At 47.0% G+C, this 18118-nt stretch overlaps 1 protein-coding gene across 6 annotated transcripts in view; it reads right to left on the minus strand.

Annotated features, from left to right (window-relative positions):
- Nucleotides 1-18118, minus strand: part of SULF2 (sulfatase 2) — a 125905-nt gene that overhangs the window by 63004 nt on the left and 44783 nt on the right. For all 6 annotated transcript variants that reach the window (XM_018057993.1, XM_018057992.1, XM_018057996.1 and 3 more), the window contains exon 3: nucleotides 13847-14086. In XM_018057993.1, coding sequence (XP_017913482.1) covers nucleotides 13847-14086 — 240 coding nt within the window. The remainder of the gene's footprint in view (nucleotides 1-13846; nucleotides 14087-18118) is intronic.

Raw genomic sequence — 18118 nt, forward strand, 5'->3', positions numbered from 1 at the left:
AACAAGGTCCCACGGTACGACACAGGGAACTATATTCAATACCCTGTGACAAACCAGAACAGAAAGGAAGATGTATGTGTAACCGAGTCACTTTGCAGAAGACATTAATGCAACATTGTAAATCAACTATCCTTCAATAAAAAAAAAAAAAAACTACGTTTTTTAATTAATTTTTTTATTGAAGGATAATTGCTTTACAGAATTTTGTTGTTTTCTGTCAAACCTCAACAGGAGCCAGCCATAAACTATGGTTTTGTCCAGAAGAATGGGACAAAGGAGGTGGAGGAAATTCATAAGAAACCTTTAGAAGGTGGTCCGGGAAGACTATCGATCAATGGATATTTAATTATCATCGTGGAGGAATCTGACACTGAGCTGATCCTTCAAAGAGCTGTTTGCCACACCATTAGACTGATGCCCCGCTTCTGTGGCAAATATTTTGTAATGCTCCCTTATTTTCCTGCAGGGAAACTTATAGGCAACAAAAGCTACAGACACACATCATTTAAAAAAAAAATTCAATATAATGTTCCAATCACAATCCACAAGAAAAAAAGGAGGTCAGTTTATAATAAAGAAACTTTTCAGCATGAATTTTCGATCACCTCCATCAAGGAGGCAGGATGGAGCAGTCAGACGTGTGAGCCTAGATTCAGGGGAGTGTGACAGGCACACTTGCAAACTGGGCGGGACGGCAAGGCACGTGCTTGACGCGGCCCTGCCATCGGTGAGACCGCCAGCAAGGGGGAAACTCTGGAAAAAGTTCTGCATTCATGTATAATATATGCCCCACTGACTCATCCTCACGTTCCTGGAAAATTCAGAAGGTATTAAAACTGTGCAAAACCCCTTTCAGTGCTTTTATATAAAATGAACGTCCAGACAAGGCTCAAGGAACAATAAATATCAAAGAGTCCACTCACATAATGATTTGGTGGAAGACTGAGAAGCCACGTGGAAGGCAAGACAATTCAGGGGCTGCGCGGGTTTCTCCTGCGCAGAGCAGGACGTCAACGATCCCTGGTCTCAGAGGCCAGCAGCATCCCTCACTTTTACCACCACCGGAAATGCCTCCACAGATGCTAAACCCTGCTGGGAGGTGTGCCTCCTTGAGAACCACCACGTTAGAAAAAAGTTTGCAAACATAGTGGCCTGTGGGTTGAATCTATCACACACGTTATGTTTGCTGTGGGCCTGCCTGTTGTTTTTAATTTTTTAGAAAGTAGAATGAATAACCGACATTAGAAATCTCAGCAATTTCAGTAAAAATCTGGATACCCCACTTCCAACAAATCAGATGTGCCAGATGCTGAGAAAATAAGAACCTGTCTTATTGTGGACAGGTGGGACCCACCGGCTCCGGGATGGAGTGTCCTGTGTGGCTGGTTCTGACCCTGACCTATGATACAGCCACAGATGGCTGCAAAGGCTTGGAGAGGCAGGTACAGAAACTGGAGCCCCGGGCTCGGGGTCCAAGGGGAGGACTGCGGCAGTAGGAGGGGGCACAGCTATACCACAGGCTCGTGTGAGGATGGGGTGGGGGACTGACGCCAAACACCCGCCACAAGGTCTGGGCGTGGTAAACGCTGCATCGTAACCACCTGCACTTTTTGGTTTTGTTTCTACTTTGGTTGCTGTAATGATCATATTCCCAAAGGCTTGTGCCCTCCTCCCAGAGGGATTTTGCTTGAGTTACACTCTATTCTGAGGCTCTGCAGACCCATAGAGCACTGTGCAGTGATGGAAACAGTCTGTAACCTGCACCATCCCATCTGGCACCTTTGTGTGTCTACAGAGGCACTTCAAACGTGGCTAGCGCGATAGAGAAACGGGATTTAAAGTCTGGCTTATTTTTAACTAATAGAAAGTTAAGTAGCTCCTGATGGTGAGTGGCTACCATATCAGCTCTAGTCTGAGCCCCCCAGAACGTCCAGGGGACTGGCAGTTAGGGCTGGGGAGGCGCCTGCAAAGGTCACACCCTGCAAACTCCCTTGTGGCCCCTTGAGGCTCTAGGTGGACAGAGTTATATATTCACCTATCACAGTCACCCTTCCTCTCACCTGGTGGCTCAGACGGTAAAGAAGCTGCCTGCACTGTGGGAGACCAGGGTTCGATCCCTGGGTCGGGAAGATCCCCTGGAGAAGGAAATGGCAACCCACTCCAGTATTCTTGCCCGGGAAATCCCATGGATAGAAAAGCCTGGTGGGCTACAGCCCATGGGGTCACAGAGTCAGACATGACTTGGCGACTAACACTTTCTTTTCTGTTTTGACTTCTGAGGTTGACTCAATGACCTCCGTGTGTTGCTGACTGGCTGGGTGACACACGGCCTGGGGCTTAGGCCCGCAGCCCACGTGGCGTGGGGAGGCAGCTGGCTTCTGAGCATCCCTGATGGCCTGCAGAGTTTGCTCCAGCTGAACGTTAAGACTGCAGCCCAAATGGAGGTTAATGCATCCTTGAGGATTAAATAAAGCGGTCTGTGGGAAAGAACCCAGCCGGTGTGGTTTGGACTGTGGTCCCCCAAAATACATGTTTGAGTTCTAACCCTGGGTTCTCATGAAGGAGACTCTTGAAATATGGTCTCCGCAGATGTCATCAAGTTAAGACGAGGTCACAGTGGATTAGGGCGGGCTCTCATCTGGAGACTGGGGTCCTTAGAGAAGAGGGAAATTTGGGCGCAGATGCGGAGAGAGGAGAAGGCCACATAAAGAGAGGGCCCACATGGAGGTGGCCATGCCAACAGGGAGGCAGACATGGGAAGGATGCTGCTACAAGACAAGGAATGCCAGGGCTCGTTGGCACCCACCAGAAGCCGGAAGAGGCAAGGAAGGATCCTCCCGGGGAGGCTTTAGAGGGAGCCGAGCCCTGCTGACATGTGAGCCTGAACTTCTGGCCACCAGAACTGTGAGAGAATACATTTCTGGTTTGAAGCCACCCAGGCTGTGGCACTTTTGTTACAGCAGCCACAGGAAATGAATATTCGGGCTAATGGGCTAGGACACAGGGAGCTCCAAGTGTAGAAATCTTGCCTCACACCCAGTTTCTGAAAAGTCGAGGAGAAATGTGGCCATCTGCCTCTCTTTCCTCCAGTGGCCTGGGGCAGCTCTCCTCCCAAGTCTGTGGGCACTGGTCCCATGACCCTGAGGGTGGAATCACAGCAAAGGGACCAAGTAATTTACACATGGACGTGGCAGCTCCCCTGCTCTGATGGGGAAACTGAGATCCAAAGGGGGCGGGTCTCAGCTCAAGGTCACAGAGGAGTCAGAAGCAGAGCCTCAGTCTCTGGACTCCTGCACCCATGTTTTCCTTGTTTTGAAGTCTGAAGGTCTTGGAGGAAGGGACTGTCTATTACACTGGAGTTTAAAAAAAAGACTGTTGTTGTTCAATTGCTAAGTCGTGTGTGACTCTTTGCAACCCCATGGTCTGAAGCACGCCAGGCCTCCCAGTCCTTCACCATCTCCCAGGGATGGAGGCAGCTTGAAGGTGTATGTGACCGGGATGCATCTGTACCCGCAGGACGAGGCTGCTCTACCCCCACTGATGCCCGGCTTTCATGGTGGGGATGGTGGGTTATGGGGCCTCCTGAGGCAAGGCCGCCCTGCTTCTTAAGGGGGGGCCTCCTTCCCGGGCCAAACGCAGATGCTCTGCTGTCCCCCAACAGGCTGGAGAAGGGGCGGGCAAGGGGGTGGAGGGGGCATCTGGACGGAGGGAAGAAGAGAGCTGTGTGTGCACTCGGGGGAGAGGAAGAGAGCAGAGAGCAAACCCAGGAGGAAGGCCAAGCCAAGAGAAGGCGGCCATTGTGAAGGCCTGACAGCTGCACCCGGTGCCGCAGGCGTCCCAGGAAGAAGCTAAGTCCTTTCTCCTCTGTGCAGGGGAGGCTGGGATGGCAGGAGCGGTGGGGGGGGAGGAGAGATGTGGGAGAGGAGAACGGAGCATAGACAATAGGCCAGACGGTCGGAAGCGGGGTGGCCGGGTCTGGACGGAATATAGATTCACCCACTCGCCCTGCAGTATTCAATGAGCAGCTGCTAAGAACAGCCCGCGTTCAGCATGGGCATGCAGGGAGAGCAGACCACACGCTCTGCTTCCAGGGAGCTGACGGTTTCGAAGGGCCACAAGCACCCACATCAGTGGCAAAGTGCATCCTCAGCAGTGAAAGGACCGGGGAGGCGGATAAAGCAGGAACCAGGGCAAGGAGAACTGGAAGCGGGCAGGGGATGGAACTTCACAAGGGAAACTGGACAGTCAGCGTTCCAATATATGTGAAGTGGCAACAAGGACTCTGACTTAAAAAAGCAGGGTGAGGGGATAAAGGAGGAAGGGGAACCTCTGCTGGATGGGTAATCAAGGAGGGCTTCCCTGAGGAGGTGATACCTGAATGATGGTCTCAGGAAAGCGAGTGGCAGCCATGCAGATGTGAGGGGAGGAAGTCTCCAGAGAAGGAAAAAGTGCCGAGGCCCCGAGATGGGAACGGGCCAGGAGTTACTGGATGGTTTCAGGAACAGAGGGCTTCCCTGGTGGCTCAGCTGGTAAAGAATCTGCCTGCAATGCGGGAGACCTGGGTTCGATCCCTGGGTTAGGAAGATCCCCTGGAGAAGGGATAGGCTGCCCACTCGTGTTCTTGGGCTTCCCTGGTGGCTCAGCTGGTAAAGAATCTGCCTGCAATGCGGGAGAACTGGGTTCGATCCCTGGGTTAGGAAGACCCCCTGGAGAAGGGAAAGGCTACCCACTCCAGTATTCTGGCCTGGAGAATTCCATGGACTGTACAGTCCAGGGGGTGGCAAAGAGCAGGACATGACTGAGTGACTTTCACTTTCACTTTTCACTTGAGGAACAGGAAGGAGGGAAGTGACTGAAGGTGAGAACAGGAGGTGAGGTGGTCAGGAGGTGAGGGAGATAGGGGCAGACCATTAGGACCCTGAGGTGCCTGTGGGAGCCCCCACCCTGAGTGAGTGGGGTGGGTCAGGAGCTGATGAAGGTCGATAGCACGTCTCTGGTTGCTGTGAGAATAGACCCTCGTGGGGCGAGATAGGAGGCAGGGAGGCCAGAGAGGAGAAAGCTGGGGCAGGTGAGAATGGAACCCAGGAGGCTTAGATACGGGTGATGGCACCAGAGGGGTTCTGCTCTATTTTGAAGGGAGAGTTGATGGGATTTGCTGAGTGTGAAAGGAAGAAAGAAAACAAGACATTCAAGTTTTGGCCCAAGCGACTGGAACCGCCAAGGGGAAGACTGAGAGAGGTGCCTGGGAGGGAGGCACAGGGTCAGGAAGTCAGTCTGGACATGCCAGGTTCGACGTGCCGGGGTGACATCCACAGGCAGATGGCGGGCAGGCAGCTGGAGGCTGGCGTGTGGGTTTCAGGGCAAGAGGCTAAAAGCAGATCAAAACCGGGTGATGGAAAGAGGGAGGGGAGAGGATTATTTCACAGAAAAACACCAGCTCGCACATCTTTATGGCCCTAAAACCACATCAGGGGAAAAAAGAAGTCTCTCTTTGTCTCTCTTCTTTCCCTAGCTTGCTCTCTCTCTCTCACACACACACACACCCCTTTACACACCAGCAAGGAGTCTCTGTCAGGGATGCCCAAATACTCAGCAGTTGTCTTTCCACCTCCTGTGTCTGGGGGATGCTCCAGCCTCCACCAACGCCCCAGGTGTCCTGCCACAGTGGGCATCATGGCACTGAGTCCCCCACCTGCCCCAAGTGAGGGTGGCTGCCCAAGCAGAGTGGCTGACAGCCAAGCAGTCTAGGTCCCCAGCTGACCTCCCCTATCCAGTTTTGTTGGAGGAGAAGAATGAAAAGAATTGGAGTGCGCCAGGAGCCCCGGCACAGCTGGGGCTGGTCATGAGGGGGGTGTTCCCCTCCTCCCACGGCATGTTCTAGAACATGACGAGGGAGGGGTGGGAGGCTCAAGCACCAGCGCTCGCGTCTCTACAAGTCTGTACCAGATGGCAGGAGCTGGGCGGGGGAACGGCTTCCGAATTGCCAGGCTCAGATGGCAACGGGGAATGAGAAAGCAGTACCCTAACGAGAAGAAAATGGGCATTCTGATCTAATTCATCAGAAAGATCCAGAAGGGGTGTTTATTTCTCCCCGTTGGTTGTTGCTGTTCTGCCCAAGGCAGGCTGGAAACTCATGAATGCCACTGCCGTGCGCGCTTCCCCTTTATCCTACCCCACGGCCCTTGATTTCTATTTGGGGACACAGGTGCCGGGGGACACTGACTCCATCTGCTGCTCCAGGACCAGCTGATGTGGGCTAAGCTGATTGGCAGCGCATCTGCTCTCCATGGTGACTGGTTCGGGGCTTGGCATGTGACTCAAGCTGGTCCAATCGGAAAGACTCTCGCCGCTTGGGCATTCTGGGAGAAGATCCTGCTGAACGCTAGTGTCTCGTACAAAGGAGAGGTAGGTGGCCCCGCCCAGTGCCAACCACATCCTGAGACCTCAGGCCTTATGATAAAATGACGCCGCTGTCAAAGCCCAGGATCTGCCTCGTTGGAAGCTCTCCTGCATCTTTTTGGTTTGTACGCTGTGCTCAGTCGTGTCTGACTCTTTGCAACCCCATGGACTGTAGCCCACCAGGCTCCCCTGTCCATGGGACTCTTCCAGGCAAGGATACTGGAGTGGGTTGCCATTGCCTCCCCCAGGGGATCTTCTCAACCCAGGGACTGAACCCACATCTGTTTTGTCTCCTGCATTGCCAGGCAGATTCTTCACCCCTGAGCCACCTGAGAAGCCCCTTTCTGGTTTAGGGAGCACAAAGGTCAATATCGTGTCAAAATCATTTGGGAGTTGGGGGCTTTCTGTTCTTTGGATCTGATAGCCATTTACCAGCCACAAGCATTGCCAAGAAGTACCCTCTCCTTGCTCAAGCAGAACTCAAATACTTCCTCCTCAGAATTGAGGGCTGCAGAGCCAGAAAGGAAGGAGAGGCCTCTTCAACTTTGCCAAAACCCACCAAACTGCTCTTCAGAGTGTAGGTGCTAATGCGCATTCCCACCTCTCTCTTCCTATCTTCCCACCTCCTCACCACCTTTTGGGGTGACAGGACCTGGAGATGTTTGCTGTGGTGATAACGCACTGCTGGCTAAACCTGTGTTTCACTGATTTCCAGAGAGGCTGAGCATGTGCTGCTGCCTTTGATTCACGGGTATAACTTATTTCTATTACACGATCTTACGCTGTGTGACATTCATCTGAACATTGGTCTGGGGTGGCTTCTGTGAGGCTGTGTTTATCATCGTTAATGTTCCTTTTTTTCTTTTTGGTCCCATCCTGCGGCATGCAGGATCTTAGTTCCCTGACCAGGGATCAAACCCATGCCCTCTGTAGTGGAAACACAGGGTCCTAACTATTGGACTGCTGGGGAAGTCCCACCAACGTTTCTTCAGTGTTTACTATGTATCACTATTCTAACACATTTAATCCTCACAAAACCCTATAAGCTAAGTAACATTATTATCCCTTGAAGTAACCAAGGCATAGTTAAATAATTTATTCCAATTCATTCAGCTAGTCAGCGGTAGAGCCCACATTTGAACTCAGGCAGAGTCCCTGCTCTCAACTGCTCTGCAAAGACCTGGAGGCGTCTCATTCTAAGGACAGTATAACTTTAGCTGGTGCGTATGTAAGCGAGCACAGTCAGGGTAGCTGAAGTGTGCTAAAATAGATGACTAAGTACATTTTGAAAAAACTGAAGATACAATTCATCCTTTCAAGTGTGTTTATATCTGAGATCCAAGTCCCCAAAGTGAGAGGAAGCCAGCACACAGAAATATCCATGAACAAATTTATATCTGTTCTGCTTAAACTTAGCACCTCTCGCTTCATCCTTTGTCAATCTCTACTGCAAACACAGGGAAACACAAAGCAAGATGATGGTAAAATGAAATCGCAAACCTTGTGAAAGATGCAAGGTTTTGAGAAATTAATTAAAGCGATGCTGGAGGACAGCCGGAAGCGTGTGTGAATCCATTGCCAAACAATCTGGTCTGCGAGATAGCTGAAGAAGAAACCATGAAAATGGTGATGAGGGAATCAATGTTTCAGAGGGAAGACTCACACGTCAAGGGATTAAGAGAAAAAACTGAAAGTGAAAGTCTCTCAGTTGTGTCCGACTCTTGCAATCCCATGGAATATCCAGTCCATGGAATTCTCCAGGCCAGAGTACTGGAGCCATTTCCTTCTCCAGGGGATCTTCCCAACCCAGGGATCGAACCCAGGTCTCCTGCATTGTAGGCGAATTCTTTACCAGCTGAGCCACCAGGGAAGGGAGAACTCATTAAATCCTCAAATACATTTGCAAAAATGACTCTGTATGATTTGCTGTGAAAATAGAAGGTGACATAAAGGACACCAAATGGTGCTATCATTTAAATTTGTTTAACAAATTATCCCCTCCCTGCCTCAAATTGACATTTCGATTCATCTAATTAAAGAATCAACCCATAACCTAACCACAATTATAGCATAACTTTTGTTAAATACTGTTAGACTATAACACAGAATAAGGTTATTTTTCAAAATTGTGTATTTTCACTTTTTCAAGATAAAATACTTAACTAAATACATTAAAAGTTCTATTTAGTTGAACTGTTTTTTTCTGGTTTCGGTCTTCTACAACTCCAGCTAACCTCTTTTATTCAAAACAGTATTACATATACCAATGACTTAAGAACTATTATTGAGGTTGTAGCTTTAACCTTCCCTTGGTATTCTTTTTCTTTTTCTCCCATAGTAACAGAATTTTTAGCTGGCCAAACGGCCACCCAGAACAAAGGCTACACTCCCCAGACTCTTTCGCCATGTGACTTTGCTTCTCATCAGTGGGAGATAAGGAGAAACAGAAAGCAGCTGAGTCTCTGACCAATTTAAGAGCACCTAAGCATACAAACCTAAACATATAATGGAGAAGGAAAAGGCACCCTACTCCAGGACTCTTGCCTGGAAAATCCCATGGACGGAGAAGCCCGGTAGGCTGCAGTCCATAGGGTCGCAAAGAGTCGGACACGACTGAGCGACTTCACTTTCACTAAACATATAAAACAAGTATTAATAGACTCCAAGGGAGAAACAGACAGCAACAGAATAATAGCGGGGACTTTCATACCCCACTTTCATCAACGGATAGATCATCCAGAGAGAGAGTCAATAGGGAAACATAGGCCTAAAATGATACGTCGACCGGATAGGCTTGGCACACATGCACAGAACGGTCCCTCCAAAAGCAACAGAATACACGTTCTTTTCGAGTGAACAGGAAGCATTCTCCAGGGTAGATCACATGTTAGGCCACAAAACAAATCTTAATAGACTTATGAAAACGGAAATTTTATCCAGCACCTTTGTCACATAGAATGGTATGAAACTAGAAATCAGTTACGAGAAGAAAATTGGAAAATTCACAAATACATGGAGACTAAACAACATGCTAATACAGGGTACTGCACAACAAATCAGTTAAATCAAAAGAATGAAAAAAAAGTAACTTGAGGCCAATGAAAATGAAAACACAACACACTGAAACATACAGGACGCGGCAAAATAAGTTCTAAGCGATAAACGCCGACATCAAGAAACGAGAAAAAGTCTCAAATAAATAGCCTAAACTTTACAATTCAAGGAGCCGGAAAAAGAACAAAGACCAAAGTCAGTAGAAGGAAAGAAACAACAGAGATTATGGCAAAAATCAATGAAATATAGAGACAAAAAAGACAATGGGAAAGATCAATGGAAACACAAACCGGTCCTTTGAAAAGATAAACAAAATTGGTAAAACTTTTAGCTAGACTCACCAGGAAGAAAAAGAGAGAGAATTCAAATAAAAAGGGAGACATTACAACTGACAAAAATACAAGGGACCATGAAAGACTACCACCAGCAATTACAGGCCAACAAGTCTGACAAGCTAGAGAACTGTAACTAGAAACATATAACCTACCAGCACTGACTGATGAAGAAATAGGAAATCTGAGCAGATCAATTGCTAGAAAGAAAGTTGAATCAATAATCAAACACTTCCCAAAATACAAAAGTCCAGGAACAGACAGCTTTATAGGTGAGTTCTACCAAAAATTCAAAGAACAATTAATACCAGCCTTTCTCAAACTCTTCCAAAAAAAAAAAAAAAAAAAAACAGAATAGGAAGGAATAACTCCACATTCATCTTATAAGGCATGCATTACCCTAATATCAAAATCAGCCAAGGACACCACAAGTAAAGAAAAGTACAGGCCAATATCTCTGATGAACATAGAATGCAAAAATCCCCAACAAAATATTAGCAAACTGAATTCAATAATACATTAAAGGTGTTATATATCATGATCAGGCAGGATTTATTCCAGAAATTCAATGGTAGTTCGCCATCCCCCAATCAATCAATGCGCACACCACATTAAAAAATGAAAGATAAAAATCATCTCAGCAGATTGAGAAAAAGGACTGGACAAAATTCAACAACGATTTATGAGGAAAACTCTCAAAAAAGTGACTGTAGAGGAACATATATCAACATAATAAAACTCATAGCTTACATCATATTCAACAGTGAAAAACTGGTAACTTTTCCTCTAAGATCAGGAACGAGACAAGGGAACTCACTGCCACCACTTTTATTCCATATTGTATTGGAAATCCTAGTCAATGCAATGAGGCAAAAAAAGAAAGAAAATCATCCCAGTCATACAGGAAGAAGTGAAACTATTTGTAGATGACATGACATTACACACAGAAAACCCTAAAGACTCCACCAAAACTGTTAGAACTAATAAATTAATTCAGTAAAGCTGCAGGATACAAAATCAATACACAAAAGTCTGTTGAGTTTCTATCCATTAATAACACGCTATCAGGAAGATAAATTAATAAAACAATCCCATTTACAATTGCATAAAAAAAGAATAAAATATCTGGGAACAAATTTAACCAAGGTAATGAAAGACTTCTGCACTAAATTCTAAGACTTTAGTTAAGGAAAGAAACAGAAGACACAGATAAATGGAAAGGTATCCCATGCTCATGGGTTGGGAGAATTAATGTTGTTAAAATGTTGATATTAGGACTTCGCTGGTGGCACAGTGGATAAGAAACCATCTGCCAATGCTGGAGACACGATTTGATCCCTGGTTCAAGAAGATTCCACATACTGCGGAGCAACTAAACCCATGCACCACGATTACTGAGCCTGCGCTCTAGCACCCACGAGTCACAGCCACCAAGTCTGCATGCCACAGTTACTGAGCCCCACATGCCCTAGAGCCCATGAGTCACAACTGCTGTGCCCATGTGCCCAGAGCCTGTACTCTGCAATGAGAAGCTACTGCAGTGGGAAGCCTGTGTACTGAAATGAAGAGTAGCTCCTGTTTACTACAACCAGATAAAGCCTGTGCAAAAGCAATGAAGACCTTGTGCAGCCAAAAAAAAAAAAAAAAAAGTCAATACTATTCAAAGCAATCTACAGATTCAATGCAATCCCTATCAAATTTCCAATGGCATTAAACAAATTATTATTTACAAGTTTTATTTATCTTGTTTACTTATTCATTTTTGGTTGTGCTATGTGGATGAAACCTGTGCCCCCAGCAATGGAAGTATGGAGTCCTAACCACTAGACCATCCAGTGGCATTTTTCACAGAGACAGAAAACATAATCTTAAAATTTATATGGAACCACAGAAGACCTCAAATAGTCAAAGCAATTTTGAGAAATAAGAATGCAGCTGGAGCATCATGTTCCTTGATTTCAAACCGTATCACAAAGCAACAGTAATCAAAACAGTATGGTGTTGGCATAAAAACAGACATTGATCAATGAAATAGATTAGAAAGTCCATAAATAAATCCATGCATATATGGTTGGTTAATTTATGCTGAAGGAGCCCAGAATAGATGTTGGGGGAAAGGACAGTCTCTTGAATAAATGGAAGTGGGAAAACTGGACAGCCACATGTGAAAGAATTAAACTGAACTGCTATCTTTCACCACAGGCAAAGTTGACTCAAAATGGATTAAAGACTTGGAACATATGATGTGAAATCATCATTTGATATGGGTCTTGGTGATGACTTTTTTTTCTAATTTGACACTAAAGGCAATAAAAACCGAAGGAAATAAGTGGGACAACACCAAACACAGCAGAGGAACATTCTTCATGACAGAATGAAAAGACAGTCTACGAAATAAGAGAAAATACTTGCAGATCATTACATCTGATAAGGGGTTAATATCCAAAATACATAAAAACTCATGCAACTCAATAGAAAAAACTAAAACAATCCAATTAAAAAGGGGGCAACAGATCTGAACAGACATTTTTTTCCAAGGAAGACATGCAGATGGTCAACAGGTACATCTAAATCCACATCATTAATCATCAGGGAGATATAAATCAAAACCGCAATGAGATATTGCCTCACATATGTTAGAATGTGCTGTGTGCCAAGTTGCTTCAGTTGCATCCAACTCTTTGTAAGTCTGACTGTAGCCCACCAGGCTCCTCTGTTCAGGAGGATTCTCCAGGCAAGAATACTGGAGTGGGTTGCCATGCCCTCCTCCAGGGAATCTTTCTGATCCAGGGATCGAATCTGCACCTCTTACGTCTCCTGCATTGGCAGGTGGGTTCTTTACCACTAGCGCCACCTGGGAAGGCTCCCTGTTAGAATACCAGTTATCAAAAAGGCAAAGAATACTAAGTGTCGGAGAGGATTTGGAGGAGAGGGAACCCTTGTTCACTGTGGGAATGTAAATTGGTATGGCTATTATGGAAAACAGTTTGGAAGCTCCTCAAAAACTAAAAATAAAGCTGCCACATGATCCGGCAATTCCACCTCTTGAGTATCTATTCGAACAAAAGGAAAACACAAACCTGAAAGCTACCTGCATCCCATGTTCATTGCAACATTATTTACAGCAGCCAAGAGACAGAAACAATCTAAGTGTCTTCAGTGGACATATGAATGAACAAAATGGAGACATCCGTTCCTCTCTGTCACTCCCGCCCAAACAAGTCCCTTGTAGCTTGAGCACAACTTCCTGGGGTTACGACACCCGAGTCACAATATCTGATTTCACAACTGCCTTGGCTCCTTACTCTAGGTGGGGAGTGTTTGTTTATTTTTCTAAATTAAAGCAAATTAAATCGAGTTTGGAGGATTTTGCAATGTTGCTGGAGGTAAGCAACTGTAACTGTGCCTTTGCCTTAGGCAACCAGCCGGGCAGGTGAGTCTCCAGAACCCACCAAAGTACCTCCTGCAAGATAAAGAGACTGAAGTCTCACTCAGTCTCCACCTAGGATGCAACACTGTGGGCACCCACTGGCAGAGGAGATGGAGCACCCTGGGCAGTGCAGACAGTCAAGTGTAGACGAACAGCGCGCAGTCATCTGCCGAGCAGCCAGTCCCCGAGCACTGGGCTCTCCATCTTCCACGCCAATTTTAATCCCTTGCCTCACCCCAGTGTTCTGGAAGCTTGTCCCATGCTGATGGCCTTAACTCAATGAAGTAGTCCCCAGCGGCTTAAATGACGCAATTCACAGAGAACTCACGCTCCCGCCCGGGTACTTCATGGCCTCTCTACTGTATTTCAAATTTTAAAGGGGCTCACTTAAAAAAAAACACATCAAATTCCGTTGAAAAGGTCACTTTCAAGCCCCTTTATAAGCAAATAAATCTATTTTTCTAACGCATTTAGAAGGCAAGGTGTAGCTTTTAAATTAAAGTTGTTGGGACCTCCCCCTCCCCGCAGCACAGGGACCACAGCGGAAAAGGCAGCGATCCGAGACAGGGCACTGGGTGCCACGTCGGTGGTTCCGTCTGCGCACGCGCCCACCCGCGGCAGCCTGGCTCACCTGTCCGGTAGCCCGTGCTGTTGAGATACACGGCAAAGGTGCGGCTCTCATGCTGTGCCTGCCAGGAGGGCGAGGAGCAGTTTTCATTGTTGGTGTAGGTGTTGTGGTTGTGCACGTACTTCCCGGTGAGGATGGAGGAGCGCGAGGGGCAGCACATGGGCGTGGTCACGAAGGCATTGATGAAGTGCGCCCCGCCCTGCTCCATGATGCGCCGCGTCTTGTTCATCACCTGCATGGAACCTGCAACCAGAGAGGAGGTGAGACGCGGGCTGGCCGATCTCCAGCGAGTGTGCCCCACTTGGGCACCGAACAATTAGAGACGGGCACTGAGAGGCCCTGAGCAGGGCGGCACCCACACCCCTAGGAGGGGAATGCATTTTGGAAATCTCCAGGGGCAGGCTGGGGGGCACTCTTGGCATTTGTGGGCAGCTGCCCACAACACTTCCCTGGTGGCTCAGACGGTAAAGCGTCTGCCTACAATGTGGGAGACCCGGGTTTGATCCCTTGGTCAGGAAGATCCCCTGGAGAAGGAAATGGCAACCCACTCTGGAACTCTTGCCTGGAGAATTTCATGGATGGAGGAGCCTGCCTCATAGGCTAAAATCCATGGGGTCGCAAAGAGTGGGATACGACTGAGCAACTTCACTTTCACTTTTTTTTCACTTTCAGACCACAGTGCAATGAGGAAGTACTCTGCCAGCCCCTGGTTCCACTGGCATTCATAGGGGCAGGTAGGTAAAAACCTGTTCATAAGTTATCTGAGCCTAGTAAAGAACTTTGTCTTGCATATAAACAGAACATCTTTTTTTTTGCAGGGTATTAATATACACTGATTTTTTTTTTTTTTTTTTTTTTGGAAAGCAACCACTGTGTAAACAGAGAGAAGATTATACCTTGTTTCATTTGGAACTTTCCCAAGAACTGTTCCCTCTTAATGAAATCTGATCATGCCAACCTGGCAACCCCCGCCCGCCTTCTCTCTAAATACATCTCGTCTCGGCTGAAATGCTCTGTGTCAGTCACGACCCGTGGTGGCTGCCTTTGTCCACCTTGTCCTTCCAGCTTGGAACCCACTCCCCACCTCCCTGCACATCTCACTCATCACTGCAGCCACCCCTCCCTGGGATCGCTGTGGCTTCTGACTCCCTTGAGCTGTTACGACACATGAGGTACAATAAACCACTAGGAATGGTGATCCCACTCAGGCCTGTTCTTGTTTCTCAGTGAAGCTGTGAGCAGAGTAAGGTGCAGGACGGAAAGGAGTTTGTGTGAAAACCCTACTGTGCGCCAGTGCCTGCACACTGTCCGCTCTACCGAGGGCTCCAGGCGTGCAGACTGCGCCTTGTTCAGTGCCCCATAGCGTGTAACACACAATGGGCACTCAACACACGTGTGAAGAAGATTGGATGTGTAATCGCAGAACCCAGCCAGCACCCAGACACATAGGCGGTTTCATGGAAATCCTTTTTCTCTTCCTTCTAAGGCTATCCTCAGTTTTTTTCTTTTCCTTGTAGTACTTAAGGTCTATGGTGGGTTGAATGATGCCCCCCCCAAATATATATGTTCCTGTCCTATGTCCAGGCTCCTGTGAATGGGACCTAATTTAGACAAAGGGTCTCTGCAGAGGTACTAAAACATATTGAGCTGAGATTGGTTAGGATGTGGGACCTAAATCCAAGGACAAGTGTCCTTCCAAGAGACAGAAGGAAGAAGGCACACAGATATGGAGGGGAAGGCCATGTGAAGATGGAGGAGAGATGGGAAGGAGGCATGGATATCCCTCCAAAGAACTCCTCGGGCCTCCAGGAGCTGGGTGAGCAGAGGATTCACCCCTAGAGCCTCTGGAGGGATCACAGCCCTGCTGACACTGTGATTGCCGACTTCTGTCTCCACAGCGATGAGGCAGTAAATTTCTGTTGTTTTAAGCCACCCAGTTTGTGCAGTTTGTTAGGACAGCAGCAGGAAGCCAATCCAGGGTCCACCTGGGGTCTGAGGGTCTTGCTGGGGCCACAACCCCCAGAGACTTGAGAAGAGCACATCAGACCCGCCTCGGCACTCTGTCCCCTAAGAGGGAAAAGGAGATTTACGTGGCTCCTCTACCCAAACAGGTAAGGAGACAGCTCAAGCTTTCCCAGGGAAAACACAGATCATGTCTGTTCACTGCTTCAAATCATCCGGCAGCTTCCCTTCACACTCAGAAGAAAATGCCAGTTCTTTACTGGGGGTCTAAGACTCTTGAGAGTCCCTTGGACTGCAAGGAGATCCAACCAGTCCATTCTGAAGGAGATCAGCCCTGGGATTTCTTTGGAAGGAATGATGCTAAAGCTGAAACTCCAGTACTTTGGCCACCTCATGTGAAGAGTTGACTCATTGGAAAAGACTCTGATGCTGGGAGGGATTGGGGGCAGGAGGAGAAGGGGACGACAGAGGATGAGATGGCTGGATGGCATCACTGACTCGATGGACGTGAGTCACTGAACTCCGGGAGTTGGTGATGGACAGGGAGGCCTGGTGTGCTGCGACTCATGGGGTCGCAGAGAGTCAGACACGACTGAGCGACTGAACTGAACTGAAGACCCTTCTAGATCAGCCTTTCCTGCCAACCCACCTCCACGTTTCTTTGACCTCATCTATTCTTCTGTATATTCTTGCCACCTCTTCTTCTGTGTATCCTTGCCACTGACTTCCAAAAGTAGGAAGTCAAGAGACACCCAGAGTAACAGGCAAATTTGGCCTTGGAGTACAGAATGAAGCAGGGCAAAGGCTAACAGAGTTTTGCAAAGAGAGTGCACTGGTGATAGCAATCACCCTCTTCCAACAACACAAGAGAAGACTCTACACATGGACATCACCAGATGGTCAATACCGAAATCAGATTGACTATATTCTTTGCAGCCAGAGATGAAGAAGCTCTATACAGTCAGCAAAAACAAGACCAGGAGCCGACTGTGGCTCAGACCATGAACTCCTTATTGCCAAATTCAGACTTAAATTGAAGAAAGTAGAGAAAACCACTAGACCATTCAGGTATGACCTAAATCAAATCCCTTATGATTATACAGTGGAAGTGAGAAATAGATTCAAGGGATTAGATCTGATAGAGGGTGCCCAAAGAATTATGAACAAAGGTTCATGACATTGTACAGGAGGCAGTGATCAACACTATCCCCAAGAAAAAGAAATGCAAAAACTCTAAATGGTTGTCTGAGGAGGTCTCACAAATAGCTGAGAAAAGAAGAGAAGCTAAAGGCAAAGGAGAAAAGATATACCCATTTGAATGCAGAGTTCCAAAGAATAGCAAGGAGAGATAAGAAAGCCTTCCTCAGCGATCAATGCAAAGAAATAGAGGAAAACAACAGAATGGGAAAGACGAGAGATCTCTTCAAGAAACTTAGATATCAAGGGAACATTTCATGCAAAGATGGGCACAATAATGGACAGAAATGGTATGGACCAAACCGAAGCAGAAGATATTAAGAAGAGGTGGCAAGAATACACAGAAGAACTATACAAAAAGATCTTAATGACCGAGATAACTACAATGGTGTGATCACTCAACTAGAGCCAGACATCCTGGAATGCGGTCAGATGGGCCTTAGGAAGCATCACTACGAACAAAGCTAGTAGAGGTGATGGAATTCCAGTTGAGCTATTTCGAATCCTAAAAGATGATGCTGTGAAAGTGCTACACTCAATATGCCAGCAAATTTGGAAAACTCAGTAGTGGCCATAGGACTGGAAAAGGTCAGTTTTCATTCCAATGCCAAAGAAAGGCAACACCAAAGAATGCTCAAACTACCGCACAATTGCCCTCATCTCATACGGTAGCAAAGTAATGCTCAAAATTCTTCAAATCAGGCTTCAATAGTATGTGAACCGTGAACTTCCTGATGTTCAAGCTGGATTTAAAAAAGGCAGGGGAACCAGAGATCAAATTGCCAACATCCGCTGGATCATCAAAAAAGCAAGAGAGTTCCAGAAAAACATCTATTTCTGCTTTATTGACTATGCCAAAGCCTTTGACTGTGTGGATCACAATAAACTGTGGAAAATTCTGAAAGAGATGGGAATACCAGACCACCTGACCTGCCTCTTGAGAAACCTGTATGCAGGTCAGGAAGCAACAGTTAGATCTGGACATGGAACAACAGACTGGTTCCAAATAGGAAAAGGAGTACGTCAAGGCTGTAAATTGTCACCCTGCTTATTTAACTTATATGCAGAGCACATCATGAGAAACGCTTAATATCAATAACCTCAGATATGCAGATG

Source organism: Capra hircus, chromosome 13 (genome assembly GCF_001704415.2).
Source record: "Capra hircus breed San Clemente chromosome 13, ASM170441v1, whole genome shotgun sequence".
NCBI classification, from domain to species: Eukaryota; Metazoa; Chordata; class Mammalia; order Artiodactyla; family Bovidae; genus Capra; species Capra hircus.